We start from the raw sequence: 19931 nt of genomic DNA, 5'->3' as shown, positions 1-19931 counted from the left end.
CGTTCTCCCAACTATCCTTTGCTATACCTTTGCTTCAGTGTAAGCCATGCAAATGGCGCACGTGTGAGGGCTATTGGTGAGGGCACAGGTGGGGGGAGATCTTTGCGATTTGAGTTTGTCGCCGGGTGGTGATGAAAAATGGGCGGCGAACCCGACGGGTGGCGCGAGCGGTCTTTCTTGTCCATGCCCCTGTCGCCCATTCTGCGATAGCAGCGCGGACGTGTCTAGACTCTGCATCTAGACCTCGCAATCCGCAGGGAGTCGGTACAGTGAAGAGGCAAGAATCGAGGGAGCGGTGCTGGCTGTTTTTGTTCGTGCCGTGGTTCAGGAGAAGGCAGCCTATTTTAGTTCTTCCTGTTTCCTTCCTGTTTCCTTAGGCAGAGTCATTTGACACGGTAGTTATTAGAGCGGCCATGCCTTCGTATCAGCCATGTGGCGATCCTCCGCCGTGCTACTGCTGCACTTTGTGGTACGGAATGGTTTCTGTCTTCCACGCGGTATAACTAACTCCACGACCAAAAGACTACCTCGACACTTCGCAGCATTTGTTGCTTGCACTGCACCCTTTGCAAAGTGCGTATACTTTCGAGATGAATTATCTTTTCTTGTTGGGTGCAACTACCGTATCTTTGTAAACGCGTTCAGCTTTACCGTCAGGGCTTTGCCCTGACGGTAATGAAAAAAGGGGTGTGCGTCGCGTACTCGTCGTAGTAAGCGTGGAGGTTCATTCATGGAAAGTTCAGTTTGTCCAGTTACCGTTTCATTTGTTCGTTGAGTGAGGACTGGTTTTTCCGAAAGCCAAGGAAAAAGAGACAATGGAAGGTTGCAAACGAAAAGCAGCTTGATTGTCCCTTTCTTTGGGTCTCTGCCTCATGGTGTGCGGGGGAGACGCCCATGTCTTTTCGCCGTCGTCTCAGTCGGTGGCCGGAAAGCGCTTCAGCTCCAGGAACACGTAGCTCAGGGAGCACCCGGGCTTCCTCTCAGACGGGGGTCGACCGTCATGAAGTTTACGGTGCAGCCTTCCCTAACTCGGGGACTGACAATGACGGGAGAGCGTAAAGTGTAACTGCGCGAAAACGCGCCACTCTGAAAAAAGTTTGCAGTGGTGGGGATTGGCAGCCTTTCGCGCGCTTTTTGCAGCCACCCCCACCCCCCTTCACCGCCCCCGAAACACCTGCAGCCGTACTCTCGGGAAGAAACTAAAGGAGCGCGAGGCGTGTTTGGGGGAGCCCGAAATGGCGTATGCTTACCGCCCGTCTACAGCCTCGCTGGCCGCATCCCAAGTGGTGCAGGGACAGGCTGAGAAGCATTGCTGAAGAGCTGATGGCTTGCTGCGGCGAGCTTTTCTACTCTCTCTGCGGGCGGTAGAAAAAAAAAAAAGTGAAAGCAACAGGGTCACTCTCTCCGTTTCCCTTGCCCCCTTTTGTCTTGTGCGATCCAGCTGCGGTGAGAAGCGGCGTCGGACGAAGCAGTCTGCGACAGACGTGGCGGAGAGGAGGAATCTTTTCCCATGCGCCTCCCTGTAATCCTTCTGGTGCCAGCAGTCCCACTCCCACTCATGCGAAACTCTCTCTTATTCCTTTTCTCCCTCTTGCCACTGATGCCGTGTGTCACCGCGGTTCCCTTTCTCTCGTGGTACGACACTTTGTACTCGGCACGTGTGCGGCTGCCGCTGAAACCGTGCTCCACGAAAACTTGAAAAAAAATGGCGCCCTCTCTAATCTCCTCCGAACCAGTCATCATCATCATCAAGTAAGGGCGCGACGCCGCCAGCCGCTGCTTTGCGCGCGCGCAGACCTTGACCGCCTTGACTCCGAAAAGGAGCCTCGCGCACTGCGTCCCCACCAGAGCGCGCGCTTGTCGGCATATTCGCAAGAAGGCGCCGGATACGAAGTGGAGCCGCCCTGCCGGTCTTTACGAGTTCGCGAGTGCCTTCGTTGCATTTCGGCACTAGTCGTCTTTGTCGGTGCAATTTCCGGGTGCGGATACGAAGAATGCCTCAGACAGTGCCCTAGATTTTTTCACGGATCGCCCTTTTGTGCATACCCGTGGCTTGGTGCGTGTGCGACGCGTTTACCCGTGCTGCGTGACATTACCGTCTGGAGGTGTGACCACAATGCCCTTATCTTTTTTCAGCTCTTCGGCCACGAGGGACCTGTGGCACAGCCAGTTCGCTCAGTAAGTATTGTGTAATCCTGTCTGTTTAGCGCGTTAAAAAAAAAAAAAAACTCTATGAACGTTCTGATAACCGCCGCGGTTGCCGGCGTTGACGTCGCTATTTTGCTGGCTCAGAAACAAGTTGTAGTGCTAAAAATCTACAGGGCGTAGCGCTTGACGCACCTTGCCGAAATGGTGTTCCTTCCCTCATTTGTGAATTGCACAATAACTTGCAACAAAAGCTATTGCTGCTTGAGCTCGTCAAAGCGCGCAAGGAAGCGCTCGGCAGCAAGCCTTGTATTTTGCAGAGCAAGTGAGTTGGATGTTCTGATTGTCAATTTTGCCTGTTTCCGGAGGAAAATGAAAGCTAATGTTTGTAAGCAACCCCGACAGTATAACCGTTTATAAAAGAATTATTGCTGGGCCTTGCCTTAACGAAAGCACCATTAGACTTCTTAGTGCATGGGTGCCGGTTCCGTAGTATTCGTTCTAACCACCTTATTTAATGCTGCCCCTTGTTGCTGTCAGTCCATGGCTACAATCAGTAATTTTGTTACTGGCACCTGACTGCGTTGTCGACAGACCTGCACTCCGCTGAGTCACCAGCTGTTTACGTGGGCAGTATGCGATTAGATACAGTGAGAAGAAGGCTGCCGTTTTCACCGATGACAATCATGAAAATTCATAACTCATACTGATCTCACGATTTTAATGTCTCTCTCCCTTTTGCACGTGGAGTGATGTTGCACTGCGTTTTTCTGAGCTGCGATATCCGCAGTTTTCATTTCGCATGCACCGACCGCGGTGACTGCGATTTTCGAGCACGTTGTGTGAATTATTGTTGGCGTAGGCTTCGCTGAAAACAAAATGAATCATGCTGCAGAAATTGTTTTTGTAAAGTTTGTATCGTTAAGCTATCAAAGGAAAAAAAAAAGCTTGCGGGCCACCGCGATTTACGTGTCTGACGATCCGCCGTCCACTCCGCCCGAACGATTTCGCAGTGAAGTTGTAGCCTTCTCATCGTTCGCACGAAGGGGTCGGCGCACCTTGTCTGCCGCGGTTGCAACGTCGCATGTGCGCAATTGTGTGCAGGAAGCGTGCTAACCGCCCCTGCGTTCGTGCAATTGTTGGATGTTGGTGAGAAATAGCTCACGCAGAGTCGATGACGGAACTAATTACCAATGCAACTCGTCGCGGACTGCGCTCGTGATTCGGTGTTTTTTTCGTGTGTACTCGTTTTTCGCGCCGTTCAAAAAAAAAAAAAAAAAACGTCTAAAACTTTCCGCAAACCTACCTGTTTATTTTTTCGTTCCGATTGACTAATAAGTTTCAAACGCGAAGGCAGTTTCTTGTTTGTTTTAAGTTGTTGTCACCGAAGCGGCCTGAATAAGCCTACAGCCATGTGCTCTAAAATTCGGAGTCGGGTGACCCCATCGGTGCATTGCTTCGGGAGCGAGCTTTCTATAGAATGATTCAGAAGTATTGTCTGGATTGCGCTCAACGTGAAGCTGCTTAGTACAAAGCCTGTTCAGGAACTTATAATGTGATAGAAACTGCAGAGATCGACACCAGTTACTATATACACGATGCATACTGCTCGTGTGTTCTTTAGCACTTTGTCTTAGTTTCCTTTTTTCTGTTTACATTTCTGTGGGCTCGAATTGCTTTGGAGCACCAAATAACAAAATTAGGTTTTTACATCTTCTCAGCCACTTTTTCTTTCAAACATGTTTTACAAATGCTTACAAACATGTTGTGATACATTTGTAATGTACAGCAGGGCGATATCATTACTGACATGACACCATAGTTTGGTCACTACATTGTGCTTTATACATGGCCTATCTCTTGTACGCAGGCTCATAGCTGAGGCGAAGGAGCGAGAAGGGCGCCAGCCAACAGCTCTGCAGGTCAGCTACTGGGACCCAGTATCGCAACACGAATATGTAAGTCGTGTTTCATTTTGCATAGTAGGTGGTCTGCATAGTGTAGTTGCTCAAACCAGATTGCGGCTTTAAAAATTCCGTTGCACCTTCTACAAAAGCAATGGTCACTTTCATGTTGTGCTTAGCGAGCAAAAATTTGAATAAGGTCCTGCTGCCTCTTACGTTTAGTTCTTCCTGTAAGCTTTAAACTCTCATAACGATTAGCATAGAAGGTGAGAAAGTTGCAGTCATAAAACACAAAACAATTCACTTGTCATCAGCACAGCGACTTCCTTTTTTCCTTATTTTTAAGAAATACTTTTTTTATTTCTTATCACAAGTGTGAAAAAATTACACATGGAGCTCATTCTAGCTTGTAAATGAGCACACTGTCATTGACAGTGTGCTCATTTACAGTGACTTTGCTTCTTCAATAACAGCATATCTCAGAACTGAGGCCATTTTTCTGTTAGTTCTTCCTGTGTAAATGTTCCTTCAAACTTGCATGTTTTTTGGTACCAGGCATGTAGGAGCTTCAAAATGCTTGATACTACGCCTTCCTTACCCCACATATTAACGCAAAAGTGATCGTAATTACTGTGCACTTTTGCATGATTCTTATTGCTGAAGATTCTAACCTCGGTTTTCCTTGAACTGCAGCAAGAAACCATCAGAGTCGCAAACACCCACACAACGAAGGATTGCATCTATCTTGTAACCCACAAGCTGGACAGCGTAAGTAGTTTAGGCTCTACATCTTGCAGCGTCACTCCATATTTTTGCATTGTGTGAAACGTATATACAGCGTAGGCATGCTCATTTGAACCAATTTACAATTGCAATTCAAATAAATATTCTGAAAGCTGGCAGAGCAAAGCAAATGGTATGTCAATTAAGGCAGATTTAAGGGGTTACAATTTTTCGCATTATGCAATGTTGAATAAACACGGCTTGAAACAGAATTATGGTTTCTTTACATAAAGGTGTGCACAAAAAGTAATGTTCAAACAAACACGTGTGTTAAAAGACGTTTTTGCCGCAACTGAACGCACACAAAAGGACGACACATAAAGACAACACGGGCAGCAGGTCTGTGTCTTCCTTTTGTGTGTTCAATTGCGGCAAAAACGTCTTTTTAGCAAGCACCAACTAGGCCAACAAGCAGTTCTGTTGAAACGTGTGTGATGCAGTTGTTTTCGTGGTGATGCTGTAGGCAGCACTATTTCGTCAGTGCACCTGCTTAGGTACATGGTGAACTTAATAAACTTAATTGAAAACATAAAAGGATTGAGCAGGTTTCGAGTTTTTGTTGCAATACGAGTATTGTTTTCCTGGTCATAATGTCTAATGATCAGGCCCTGCACTCATTAATGCTGGTTACTTGATATCCTGCTCACTTAAACTGATAACTGTGTATCCAATGACAAAGAAGGGACTAGTTGGGTCTTCCCCTCTTTCCCAAACACAAACATTCTGCTGCGTCGCTGACTGATTTTACAGTGAAGCTGTTAAGGAGCGTTTTGTGGCAGTTATAGTGCTGCTCTGAAGGACGGTGTGTGGGGGCTTAGTCGATATCAATAAGCAAACACAACCTGCATCAGAATCCCCATTTTTTGTGCTTTTTTTTTTGCTTTCCAATGTACTTACCAACTATCATAAAATAAAACTTACCTTGTGTGCACCTCACATGAATAGACAATACTTGTTGCTCCATCTTTTTAGCCAGTAATGTGCAATTTTTGTTACTGTTTTACTGGCTTCGTGTTCGAAGTCGGCTAATAGTACGTACGGCTGCGGTGGTAGAGAGCAGGCAGCAGCGCAGCCTGCGTGGGAGCCACGGAGCAGCTGAATGTGTTGGTGAGAACGCACAGACGGCGTCGATGATGATTTATTCCTAAGAGCAGCCAGCGAATGGCCCCCTAGTACTGCTGAAGGGTGTGAGAACTCACTTATGCAGCATCACTGTCTTTGGTATATCAGTTTCTCAGAGTGGCATACATTTTCAAATGATTTTTCTTTTGCACCTATGCTTTGAGTGTTTCTTCAAAGTCTCAGACCATGCACTGAATATGTGCATTAATGGTGGCCCAACATTTCTTGCATGCAGGCATCGAATCCAGACGACTTCCAGCTCTGGGTGAAGACTGGTAAAGACGAAGCCCCCTACCCTCTCATAGGGCATGAGTTCCCCTACTGTATAAAAATGAACTTTGTGCGCGAGCTGCTACAGAGTTCAAACCTAGATCTGTCTACGCTCTCGGATGTCATCACGGGTTGCAAATGCGCCTTCATTCTCAGGAGGAACTACCACAAGTTCACGCTATCTGATGGTGAGCATTCTTTTCTTGTCTTACTTATGGTGCTGTTAGTTACAAGCAGAACTGATAAGTGTGGTCCCGTAGCCTTTCACTTTTTGCTCATGGTTGCTAACATTGTGAAAGTTGCAAAGCTCGGATCAAGCTTTGTAGGAGTTTGCAACCAAGTTAAGGAGCCATGAATTAAATTTTGCTAGTAAACATTGCTTGTTGTAGGGACAAGTACAGTTGAAACATGATGCAACGAAGTCATGCTTGTAGTTAACAAACTTCGTTATGCCAGAAATTTAGGTTCAATGTTTCTATTTTTCAGCAGTGAAAATTATCTTACAGGTTATTAAAGCCACCCTCGTGGATGAGATCTTGTCATTTGCATGCATCATCGTATGATGGGGGGCATGCAATTCAGATTTCACAGAGCAGGCACCTAAAACAAATTTACAAGTTTGGTCACCCGTAGTTTGTGCCAAACTCGTGTTGTAAACATTGCGATTTCTATTTATAGAAATCGCAAATTACATTTATAGCTGATGGAGTGGCTCTTCCTTTTCAGCGGAGAAACCAAAGAAACCTCGACGTCCGACTCTCATCAACTGGCCGTTCAAGAAGCAGCCATCTTCGAAGCAGTCCTCGACAGACTCTGGTAGCGTGTCCCCTGTGGTCGGCAGTCTCTTTGGCCAGGACCTGAGCAAGGTTTCTCCGAATGGGTCTCTCCCCAAACCTGTCATGGTACGTATTCATGCAGAACTTGTACTAACAATGCTAACAATAGGTAATCGTTTAGACTTCGCACTGTTTGGTGACCTTGTAACCACTGGTGTCCTTGGTCAACACAAGTGCATGTGCTGAAACATTGCAATAGCCTTGTTAGTAATGCTAATAGTGACGAGATGGTGCTGGTGCTAAGCACTGGGGGCTGTGCACTTATGTGATGTTTCCAGCAATTCTGAAATATTTACGCATTGTAGTGACAGGGAAGAATAGAACTGCCAAAAGTGCTAGTTAACACACTCTTTATTGGATGAACTTGTGCCCACAAGAACAAGCAACACTGAAAGCACAACGATAGTGTTAAGCACAGTTACTGGGTGTCAAAATGTGATCCAAGGGTCAAGTGTGCGGGCTACTTACACGACTCAAAGTAGGTTCCGGCATAATTGCTGGTGCTCGCGTATTTGCAAGAATATGCGCTGCCATTCACATTGCATGCAATAACATTTTGTAGATTTCGAATATGTGTAGGTGCATCTTGCTGCGAGTGACAACTTTGTCACAGTGGTTAGATGGTCAAAAAAGGGTCACCGGTAAAAGGATAAACAATCTACGTGTGTCAATGTGTGCCCCTTGTGTTCTTGTGCAGGGTAGCTCAAACATGCTCTATCGAGCTGTTCTCTCTTCCCATAGTGACAAGCAACTGCAACTTTTTACATCAGCTTTCTTTGTTTGTTTTTGGTGTGAGGTTGCGAAGTGGCTAGTTTGCTGTAATATTCGCAACTGCGCTTGTGCATAGCACTGGAAAAAAGCTGTGCATATAAAGCCTTTCGTTGTTCTGGAATGTGAGTGCGAGGCCGAAAAAGGCAATTGGCCAAATGAACAGGTTAGTCCTTTTAGGGGAAATGACACCAGATTTTCGAGTTTGAATTATGCATTGCATTTTAAACTGTACAGATCCCACACCAAGCTGGAAAACTGAGTGCATTCGATGTGGTAAAATGTTTGTAAAGAAGTGCGTTCCGTATGGTCCATTTGCGCCGTACGCCTGCATCTTTTTTTTTTTTTTCTGTGGATCTCAGCGATCGGCTGTTCTTATCGCTTGAGAATTGTGGGCGCAATGCAATGGCAACACTCTTGCGGTGTATTTGGCTGCCAGAGCATGCAGAGTAATAAGAAGCATGGGGTGGACATATTTTCGGATGTTTTGGAACAGCTGACAACTGCGGCCCTATGCTTGACATCACAAAGACCATGTTGAAATTAGTCACTGTTGGTCAAAAACTCTTTGAGGCAGCAATTTCAAATTGAAATTTTGGCTTAAAGTGTGCGATAACCCAGTTATTATGTGTGTAGCTATGCACCTCTACTCTGTTACAATTATAAACTCAGAATAGTTGGACGGCCATAGTCATGTCTCTAGTGGTTCAGCACTGGAGTGAAAACTAATAGGTGTCCTGAGGAGTTTACTTGAGAGGCATTGCTGTCCCAAACTGAATAGATTATGGAATTTTTGTACACTTGTTCTGATGTCTTGTTTGCTTGTACCGTGCAGGCGTTGCTGCGACAGCTGTTCTTGCGGGGTCCCTTCACCTATGGAATTTTTCGAAAATCTGGGAATGTTCGCTCTAAGCGGGAGCTCCAAGCACGGCTAGAGGAAGATCCAGACTTCAGCTTGTCTGACGTGCCCATCCATGTGGTTGCTGCTGCATTCAAGGTAGTTCATTGCTTTCGTTAACATACTTTTATTCATTAGACTCGACATACTTGCTGACTCTTATCCTAAGGTTCACAACTAATGCTGCAAAATGCTGATGAACAGCGCCATGACCTGGATGACCTTTGTTTTAAATGAATGTAGCCTTCAGGTGAGATGGCTACTTTGCAATGTGAACGTTTTAGATTGATATTTTGTTTTAAGGTTATCGCAAACGCACATATTGCTCCACTTAGAACTTTTCCCCCAAGTGAAAGCTGCTGCTGTTTAATAACGCAGCTGAACAAGCACATTTATAGGCATACTGGGCGGTTTCAACTTTTCACCATGATGAAGCTGTGTTAAAAATACTTGTGATTTGCTTCAAAGTATGTGGTAGACTTGTTGTGACAGTAAGTCAAAATTCTCACTTTAAGAACACTTAATGTGCATTACTTATCTTTGTGTTGATATTCATGCATGTGGAAACATATAACGTATTATGTTGTTGTTTAAAACATACAGCACTGAAAGTAGTGGGCTGTAGGTGAAATTATCTTCTGTGGTTATGTGGATAGAGTGGCTTGCTTGATGAATATATAGAATGTACACTTCAATTACAGACTTCGTAACTGGAGGAACTCTCTGGTCAGGAGTGCAGTTTAGCATGCAAGAAGAAAAAAAAAAATGCTTCTGTGCATCTTTCTCTCCATTTTGCCATTCTAAATAGTAATCTTCAGCAGATGTGCTTTGAAAACATGCCCCAAGATATTAATCTTGTTTTTCTATGGAACTTGTGCCAGAAATATGTCTTATTGGTATTGTGCCTTCTATTTGCTATGTATTTGTGGTGGGATGGTAGTGTCTCTTGCCTCAGACTATGTTGTGCAATATGTTTGCAAGATTGCACTTCGCAGTTTTTCCATGGTCTACACTGACAGTGTTGATAATAATGCGAATTTTAGCAGATTATATGCTATATAATTCTCATTTAGGATGTTAGCAGACATGCTCATCATTCATGTGAAGTATTATTTCATATGAAGTTTACTGTTTATTTATCATGGTGATGTTACGTTAAGCAGGACGTAGTTCTCATTTCTTACACTAAGACACCAATGGCAGTAGTTGTGACTTGAGTTCTCAGCTATGTTTGATGGTCTAGGGCATGGGGGAGGGGGGGGTGTACAACAATGGACAGACTTGTCTATCTTGCCCCTCTCCACTGGCTGTGACTTAGCGCATTTCTATAACTTACCTCCTTTTCAAGTTGCAGTAATGAAGTGAAATGAAAACATTATCGTTGTAAGACAGCATCTAAAGGACTTTTTAAGTTCACTGTTATTCTTTTCAACCCTTGCGTGATGCACATGTGAATACCCCAACACAGATGTGCAAAATACTCCTAGAGAGCCTTTTTTTGCATGCACAGTCTATAAAACAGGTGTTCAGTATTTTCGCAATAATTTTGTGCAGTGCATAGGCAATTTTATATGCATAGATCTTCATACGGTGTGCGTGGATTTATGCAGTGGAAAGACGTTAACATTTTCTCTGCATTTCGGTTTCTCGATGCCTGTGTGGACGTGTTGTGCTTAGGTGTATTAAAAGATTTGTGTTCTGTCATCCAGGAGTTCTTGGGTTGCCTACCAGACTGCTTGCTCCAGCGGTGCCTGTACTCGGAGTGGCTCAAGGTCTTGCATGTGGAGCCCCAGTGGAAAAAAAGGGACTACACAATCAGGTAACAAACAGTTGTGCTTGCTAGAACTTTGGTGTTCTAGTGTTGACAAAAATATTACATGAGGGCAAATTTTCATATGATTTTGTACTGCGGAAGTAGTATTTAATAGCTAGCTCTTACAAAAATAAGGAAGACAAACCAGACGTTCGCAACATCAGTAATGATCAGCTTTTTGCCAAATTTCATTAGTGGTATTCAGACAGCTTCATCCACCTCTGGAGATGTGGGGAAATAGTAAAGCAAATTTTGCGATGAAGCAGTTTACTTGTAAAATATATTTTTCGAACAAGCCATGCCTCTTCTTTTGCACTTTCTCTACTATCCTGCATTTCGAGTAAAATTTGTTGATATAATGTGCTTGCTTAATTTCAACAAAGTTGTGACTTAGTTAAAATGGCAGTGTCTTGAGTGGCGGGGCTAAGCTGCATAAACCAGGTTTGAGCCCTGAAATCTTTGCAAGTCTTAATGAAGAAATGAAACTAGTAATGACCAAGTACAGTAATGTGGCTGTTTGGGCTTCTTGCAGTCGCCGACCGATAATTCGAACTCAGCGGGGACTGCCAGAACATACATATGATTGAGAATCCGAAATACTGGATTTGCCAAAATTAGTGACTTTATTTCACAAGTGGCCAAAGAAAGGTGTGACATGTTCTCTGATCGTCACTTTTGGAGATACGTTCAGTTTCGCATGACTAATGCAAGGTGCATTGGCTTCTCAGAGTGCTTTCATTCTTGGCACAGTGTGAAGCACAATATCTTATTATGTACAGTCTGGGAACGCTGCTATGTGTTTGGTGCTAGTCAAGCGAAATATCTCGAAAATGAAAGTATCTTTTGAAAGTGATCATCAAAAAATACAGCCCAAGTTTCTCACTGCACATTGTGCACACAACACTAACATAATGATTAGGCTTCACTAGTTTTGGTTTCACTGGCAACATGGCCAATGACCATGCAGTGTCTCAGACCGAATATGTTGCTATTTCTGCTTGACTCGGCGGCCAAATTAGCACACGGTGTGGCAGTCCGTCCGAATTATTGCACAACGTGCATTAAATTGTGAAATTTTGCTTGTCCATGTACAGCGAAACCTCATTAAACCACAATTGGCTTGAGCTCGGAGAAAGTACGTACTAAACGGTAATACTGCTTAACCAATATAGCGTGAGATGGCCCACCTGCCTGTCGAAAACGGAACTACGAGAGAGTGCGATGAGAGGGCAGAAAACATGCAGTATTCATTCACATGGCGCGACAAAAGTATGTTATTTTTGTTTGTTGCCGTGGCAGGCTAGCAGTGATGACTGCTGCCTCACACTCACTGAAGCTACGAGCCAGTTTTTCTGCCAGCCCCCTCTTCTCGGCAAACACCCGCATGAGACTGACATAACGCGCAGCATCTGCCACTGTCGGGCCTGAATCACCGTGCTGTTGTTTTCCATGTCGCTCACTGAAGCTACGAGCCAGTTTTTCTGCCAGCCCCCTCTTCTCGGCAAACACCCGCATGAGACTGACATAACGCGCAGCATCTGCCACCGTCGGGCCTGAATCGCCGTGCTGTTGTTTTCCATGTCGTCCTCGTCACTGTCTTTAGATGGCACTTCAGCAATAACAGAGGTAATGATGGCGAAAAGTCGAACCTCGAAAAGTAGAACTTCATATCCGACATACTTTTGCGGTCGCAGCAGCATTGCCGAGCAAATTCTCCTTCGCATTCCAAATGGCACACACCGTAGTCAATGGTAGATCCATCTCATGCGCCAGCACAGACTTCTTCGTCTCAAGTTCAACAGCACGAACTACATTAAATTTTTCTTTTGTGCTGAGCACCTCGTTTTTGTCGTCCTAGCTGGCATGACACCACACCACGGGCCACAACGCCCTCTGACTCTGGCATGGTGCCGAAATGATGTTGATGTGGCTTCATCCTTCCAAGTGCCCTCCCTCTGCGTTTGCGCTTGGAGGCTGTTCCGATCTCTGAGGCTCGTTGTTCTGCCGGGCTGCCGTACCGCTGCGATATTGCGACGAAAAGTGTAAACACTACATGTCAACCGATACGTACGCAATAAGCTGGTGCGGTTTATGCTGATACAAAGTGCATTATGTTCAATGGCTGCTGACTTGGGGATTTGACTTTACTACTTTTAAAACGAGGCTACTGCTTAAGTGGGTATGTTTTAACGAGGTTTCACTGTACAACAAAACTTGCGCGTTTTGAACTCGACTTGCTGCAGTGGCTTGATAACTATGGCTTTTATTGCTCAGCATCAGGACCTGTGTTAGGTTCTTAGCAGCAGTGGCTGCATTCTAACAGGTGCAGGCTTTGGGTGTCTGTTAAAGAACCCTAGGTAGTCAAGATTACCCCAGAGCTTCGTCTTCTTTATTATATGAGCATCACTGTAGTCATTGCTCCGCATTGTTTCTTGAGCTGCGTGAGCTCGGTGTGCTATCATCACCATCAAAAGGTCATCCAACGTGACTGTAACTTTTCATCTTCACGTACTAGATTTATCAATTATCACTTTCGAATGAAGAAGCGTACGTTGATAACTTGCCTTGCATGTTTCATTTGTGCATTGCAGCCTTCTGAAGAGGCTTCCACCAGCCAACGTGGAGTTGCTGCGCCACTTCCTGTGTGTCTTGTGGCACATCAACAACCGCAGCACGGAAAACAAGATGCCATCATCCAATCTGGCCGTGTGCATTGGCCCAAGCCTGCTAAGCCCAAAGTTTGTTGACAACTACCACTCGCCCACGCTGCAGTCAGAGGTTGGTGCAACCTTCTATGCAACTTGGGCTATCTCTGAAGGGGAAAGTGGTCATCCGAATGACTGTAACACGAAGCTACGAGGGAAACCCATAGACAGGTCTCGTGCATTCTTTCACAACAAAAGCTTCGTAGTTGAAGAAAATTCGTCCTGGTTCGGGGGACTGAACACAGGACCAATAACTTTCCGAAGCAGTCGCCTTAGCGTCTGAGCTAACCAGAAGGCTAGCAGATTGCGGCGTGAGGCTGAATTGATTGACAACTCGGAAGTGGAGGGACACTGAATATGGCAAAGATGGATACTAGATTAGCTCTGTGACAAAGCTGATTGGACTGATATCCCCATGCTACTCCTCGAGGAGAGGCTTACTTTCAGGGTTGTCAGGCTAGGCTACTTTGCCTCAATCGAGCTGGCTTTGGTGCCCGTTGGCTGTGAAAATTTCCACCTCTTTACCTTTTCATTTCAGTCAGGTACAAGTATAAACACTTGAACAGTGAAATTCTAACAATAATTAGATCTTACACAAGCAGCCATGTCCTGTACTACACAAATATTGTGCACTAAGCTACACCTTATAATTTCTCTTCAACAAATGTTGAGAATGAAATACCAAGTCGTCACTTGAAGGATACTCTTATAGCTGAGTCAAGCAATGCAGGGTGCAAGTTTTTCTGATGGTCAATGAGATGGCTTGGCTATAGGTGACTTGAGAAGGCAAGGCAATGCTGGTACTATAGACACGACAGCAGTTGCGGGCAGACTAGATAAAATTAATTTCAGGGTACGGTACGGTACGTTTCTGCTAATTCTGAAAATGAACGCCATGCAAATTCGTTAAGCAGACAACTTATGCGGACGTGCAGAGGCAGAGCCATGTTAAAGGGCACTGTAGGGTCTAGGCAACATTACTGAAGCGTTTGCAGATCAAATGAACACTTTTGTGCCCGCCGCAGTAGCTTTGCAGCTATGGCATTGCTCAAGGTTGTGGGTTTGGTCCCGACCGACCACGGTAGCCACATTTTGATGGGGAAGAAATAAAAAACACCCCTGCACTTAGACTTAGAGACGTTAACGAACACCACGGTGTCAAAATTAATCCGCAGTCTGCCACTACGGCATCTCATAATCCGCTTGCTGTTTTCGCACGTATAGCCTCATAATTCAATTAAAGTTTAATACTTCAGCCACGATGCGATGGGTCATGGGAGGCAATAACACAATGCTCCACCCTCTCCGAGTGTATGGAGTATGGCACGCAACAACTCCTCAAGCAAACATGTTTCACTGTGTTGTCTGTGTATTATGCAGACAAACAACAGCGGTGTATACAAGGTAAAATTTAACAGACTCACCACGCTCGTGTTGCACTAAACGTTGAAGCAATTGAACATTCACCATCAAAATCACCGGCAGTTATTGTCAAAGAAAACAGTACAGAAAGCTTTGCTTACATTTATTCGCAACAGTATGTGGGATCCGCATAATCTCTTCTACCACACAGCCGTTTCATACTTTGCAGACATGATCATCATTGTGTGATCTGCATGCGGTGTTTGTTTGTTTGCAATGCACGAACTTTGTGAGGGTCCTTGAAAAGAAAGTTGTGCAGGATAGAGGACAATTATCATCTTGGACATAAGCCCCAAACAGTGCGAACGTTTCAGAGTGTACTGCAACAAGCCCCGCACGTGTTGGAAACTTTCTGAAAACTGACTAAAACTGATATTTTCACATGTCGAGAGGGACCCAACACACAACCACAAAGAGTTGCAAGCAGAGTGATAGCAGCGAATGATGTACAAGTAAAAATAAGACTATCATTCTTCAGTATTTTCATCTCCACATGAACAGCTCGAAACCATGCTGCGCTAATTCGAGCAGCAATGACTTTTGTGGTACTCTTCTGACAGTTATGTATTTCTTTTTTTCTACAGATCTCTGAGCAAGTGCCTCAGCTGGTAGAGTATCTGATTGAGAACAGTGTGGACATTTTTGGCAAGGACCTGGTGACGCTATTTGGGGAACCTCCTCAGAAGGATCCCTCAATTCAAGACTCTGGAGCAGAGGAGTCTGACAGCCCACACAGCTTGCAAGAAAGTGGAAGTGAGTGGCTGTTATATTTGTATATAGGCATTGTTGCCACCCTTTGTAGTCAGTATTCTTGACTTTTCTGCAGTGTTAATTAATGCATGTAACTGCTGCCATTACCTCTGTATTTTGTGCCGCAAAAGTGCAAGAAGTGTGAACTTTAAGTGGGGATTTATATTTTATGCAAACATTGCCTTTGGCTGATGCTCATGGTGATGCGGATTACATTGCTGTTAAGTCATGTTTAAAATAGCAATTGGGTTATATATGCAGTAGTGAACAAAGATATGATATTGTGGTTTCTTGTGAAAAATTCACTAACTTCGTTTGCAAGGTATATTAGTAGGTATAAGCCGCTTGACGTTCATCACGATGTGTGGTGTCGTATTGCCGTTTTGCTTCTGCTTGTCTGGCTCACAACTCGGGATCGTTACCAATCTTCCGGCACTTAGCTTCGGCGGTATTAGCCTTACATTCGGGATCTTTGCGCTTACACCTCGTACACTCACTAGTGGCTTCCCTCCTCTTTTGCATTCACTCGGCTTCTTCTTCAGGAGAAAGTATGTTCTTCGGTCTGCCCATCTCGACAGCAGACCCGATACTGATGCCGCCAGCACAAACACATCGCCTCTCTTCCAGGAAGGCACCTGCACCTCAGAGCTTATGTCACCGCCAGGCTCAGCCAATCCCATATAACGCGCCTCCTCTACATGGCAGCAGCACCATTCCGCATGCTCATACACAGCTGTCCCTCTCCCTTACCTTGCCTAGCCTCCCCTCGCTTAGCTTTCCCCCTCTCCACTTTGCCGAGTGGAGTTTTCTGTTAACATTCGGCATGGCCAGAGCTCAAGCTTAAACAGCTCTGCTGTTAAAAGGAGAGTGCTGTTGACTGAAACTGATGTATGTATTGCAGCGTAGGAATGTATGCTGCATTAGTGCAAGGCAGAGTAGTTATTGGTAATTTCTGATTTGGGGAACATTTGATGTCACATTCGCTGCCTGGACAGTCAAATTTGTGTAGAGTAGCTTTCTTCAAGTTGTTGCTCAGTATGTGAAGCAGTCTTTGGTACTGGACCAAGATTGGTTTTAAATAAGAGCACTGCCTTGTTAATTAGTGCCTGCTGCTTCTGATAGTGATTGCTATCAACTGTTGCAGCCGTAGCCACTCAGACTACCCTTATGTCAGGGAGGTCTTGTGAATAAAGCCGTGGCCTTTTAATGCCACTTTAAAATCTTTTTTCTTTTGACAGTAAGAATTCTTGCAGGAATCCAACAATTGGCCCTGATAGCGGACGTTGTTCATAGCTGTGTAAATATATGCATATTCTATCTCAAGGTTTCATTTTTTTTTCATTTGTACACACACGCACACATACACAAAATATTTTTTTAATTTAGCCATTCCTGTATCGATATAGTATGCATAAGACCCCACATGTTAGTCTTGATGCCCTCCTGACAGTTCTATTATTTTGTTTGCTTCTAGGTGCCTTCCGAAGAGATGACTCTTCAATTGACAGTCTTGAAAGAGCCCTCATGGAGGATTCTAGTCCCAAGTTGCCAAACAGGACCAAAGTGTCGTTGACCAATCTCAGCCGGGATTCTGGTCTCACCCTCAGCGACACTCAGCTGTACACTCCTGAAGATGACGTTGAGATGGAGAACACAAGCTCCGCACTTCAGGGTATGACGAAGAGTGTGCCACACTTAGAAGCTGTTGGTGTGCAAGAATCCACCTACAGTCGGAGCAACGGTGTTAGCATTGATGGCTCCTGCAATGATGTAGTTCGGCGCCGAAAGTGTGGCGGGGAAGCACCCAAGCACTCCCGGCACCAGACTATCTCATCGGCTGGTTTCTATGCTCGCTCGTCTCCGGTATCGAGGGATGCACGGTCTCAACAACTTCAGTATTCGAAGTCTTGCAACTATAGAGAGAATGATCACCCAAGTGAGGAAGACACAGTCATGGGAAACGATCCCCTCATCCGCTGGCGCAAGAGCCGTGCACGTCAGCAGCGAGCCAATGCGATGCAGTCGGCAGTTGATGTGAACCGGCCATGTAGTACACTCATCAGGAGTGCTTCTGAGGAGAGCCTGCTGCAGAAGTACATGGGTGAAGAGCAGCCAAAACGACGGCCTCAACACTGTAAAGGCAAAGCCCCAAGACCACCGATGGAAAGTACTAACTGGGAAAGAACAAAGAAGTTTGACATCCCTGCAGCCACACCTGACAGGCATGCACTGTGGTTTGCCAATCAAATGCACAGTGTTGACTGGAAGCGCAGTCAGTCTACCTCTAAGATAGATGAAATCGATCACATCCAGGATGGTCCAATGAACAAAAGTGCGGGACAGGACAGTTGCCAGCCTACAAGCAGCATTATGACTCCGAGGCAACATGACATCACAGTCAAGATAAAGGCAGACTCTCTGGCAAGTGTCCATACACCACCCCGTGTGAACAGCGTGTGCAGCTCGTCTTCCGAAGGTAGCCAGAGGTCTCACAGGTCGCACGAATCAACCCATTCGGGCAGATCGCAAGGGTCAAACCGTTCGCGAACAAGTCCCTGCCGACGCCAGTCCCCCAACTGTGCATTAGCTGCTGTCCACCGGTCGCAGAGCAGCAAGCCCATGGAGCCACCCAGCTATCAAGAGGCCATGACACGCCGCACCCTACTTAGGAGATCGCAAGCAATCTCTCAGGCTGACGACGCATTGCTCGAGGAGCCTCAGACAGAGCCTCTGTCTCTAGGTTGCAAGGCTCTGCAACTGTATGAGGAATCTTTGAGGATGTACAACGAGCAACTGGATGTTGCAAGTGACACTCATCACGCCATTCTTGTTAAAGTGGATAGCAGTGATGAAGGCATATCTGAAAGCCCACCGCCACCCTTGCCACCCAAGCCCCACCAGCCTGTGCACCGCACTGCCAGTGACGGCACTGGCATTCGTCTCAGGCATCATCCTCCAGTTCATGTGAAGGACTCCCAGCTGGTGAATCGTGGGAAGTGTGTTGTAGTTTCCTCGTTTCACGATCGCTGCCAGCCACAGTCATTATACGACTTCCCCAAGGAGATCAGCTGGAGTGTAGCCCAGCTGAGGAGCATCTTCAGCCAGCAAGCGTCAGCGGGGAAAGACGGAAGCACGGGCAGCAACAGCAGCCAGTCGGACTCTGCCTGCTCAAGTGAGCGTGAAGGGCACCATGGTGTATTGTCAAGTCACCTACGGACAGAATCGGTGAGCAGCAGCACAGGTGGTGAAGAATCTTACGTGTAAATATGAGAACAGAGACATTTCTGCATTCTTATACCATTGTGCCTGTTTTGCTGTAACCGAGACAACAGTAATTGTGCAATCTGTCTCTGCTGCCACCACTGTTGCCTTCTAATCACAAGTATGCCGCATATGAACTCCGAGTTCATTTGACTTGGAGAACTTTTGAGTTCTTTTGGAAACTCACAATCGCATGTATTTAACTCTTCACCAACTTTGCATGATGAACTTCTGTATATGTGCCAAATAGCCTGTTGAGACGCTTATGAGATCTGTATAGGTTTTGTTGTCCAGTGATCTGTGTTGTTCCATACTGTTCAGTTTGTTTCTAGCATGGTTATGCTCTGTATAGGCTGTGTATTGTTCCTTCTAGAGCTCATTCACTGTTGTGAACTGTATATAATTGTAACATGGCATTGTGCAGTAATGCGTGTGCTCCATGAGGCATGCGAGGGCAAAATGTGCCCCAAAACGCTATTTGTGACACGTGCTTGTCACAGCTCACTAGACCATTGTATTTATGGCCTGTTCGTGTACGACAGTGGCTGAACAGATGGTATTGTATATATTTTGATAACAGCAATAAACATTGTACATGCAATATACAACATGCTCTTGCTGTATACCATTGAAGACTGCTTGTGGATATGCTGCGGACAAATTTATAGTGCCTGCACTGTTCTCGGCAGTCTTGCAACATCTTTCAACTTGATTGTCGTGCTTGTTTCTTGCAGCGTCACTCTCATCTTTAAAGCAACACTGAATGAAATTTTTCTGTTAAGGGTTATTGGTTGCAAAAATGATTTCATGCCTAAACTGTGGCATCAGTGACATGTTATCTTGAACTTTATCTGGCTCCTCCTTACGCAGGACAAGTCCACAGTAGTTTCAAGCCAGTGTTTTTGTTTATTGTCAGACCCGGTGCAATCTCCCTTTATTATTTAACAGTTAATTTGCTGCAGTTTCAGTGCCAAAATCTGCCACCGAGGAAAAGCAAGACCATTCGACTGAAGTCACTTCCCACCTTTGGGTTTCACTGTCACACCCAGTTAGTGCTTGCATCAAGATTGACCTTGATGCAAACAATGTTTTTCGTAACCATGAATCAAAATTGAGGTGAAATTCCAGAAAAGTAATTTTGTTTCATACTCTTTTTAATGTTTTTTTAGTTAGCCAGGGTGCCTCTTAATTTCTTGAAAGATAACCATTTGCATTCCAAAATGCTGGCTTCACCTTCAAGCTATTATGGATTGT

At 45.3% G+C, this 19931-nt stretch overlaps 1 protein-coding gene across 4 annotated transcripts in view; it reads left to right on the top strand.

Moving 5' to 3' along the window:
• LOC142585251 (uncharacterized) overlaps positions 1–19285 on the top strand; it is a 788133-nt gene extending 768848 nt beyond the window's left edge. For all 4 annotated transcript variants that reach the window (XM_075695850.1, XM_075695854.1, XM_075695851.1 and 1 more), the window contains 10 exons: positions 2137–2178; positions 4016–4103; positions 4743–4817; positions 6190–6412; positions 6951–7126; positions 8664–8825; positions 10436–10545; positions 13131–13317; positions 15251–15419; positions 16891–19285. In XM_075695850.1, the coding sequence (XP_075551965.1) occupies positions 2137–2178; positions 4016–4103; positions 4743–4817; positions 6190–6412; positions 6951–7126; positions 8664–8825; positions 10436–10545; positions 13131–13317; positions 15251–15419; positions 16891–18680 (3022 nt within the window). In that variant the 3' untranslated portion in view covers positions 18681–19285. The remainder of the gene's footprint in view (positions 1–2136; positions 2179–4015; positions 4104–4742; positions 4818–6189; positions 6413–6950; positions 7127–8663; positions 8826–10435; positions 10546–13130; positions 13318–15250; positions 15420–16890) is intronic.
• Positions 19286–19931: the final 646 nt, after the last annotated feature.

Source organism: Dermacentor variabilis, chromosome 6 (genome assembly GCF_050947875.1).
Source record: "Dermacentor variabilis isolate Ectoservices chromosome 6, ASM5094787v1, whole genome shotgun sequence".
NCBI classification, from domain to species: Eukaryota; Metazoa; Arthropoda; class Arachnida; order Ixodida; family Ixodidae; genus Dermacentor; species Dermacentor variabilis.
The sequence above is the reverse complement of the archived record's forward strand: the minus strand, read 5'-3'. Positions and strand labels throughout refer to the sequence as shown.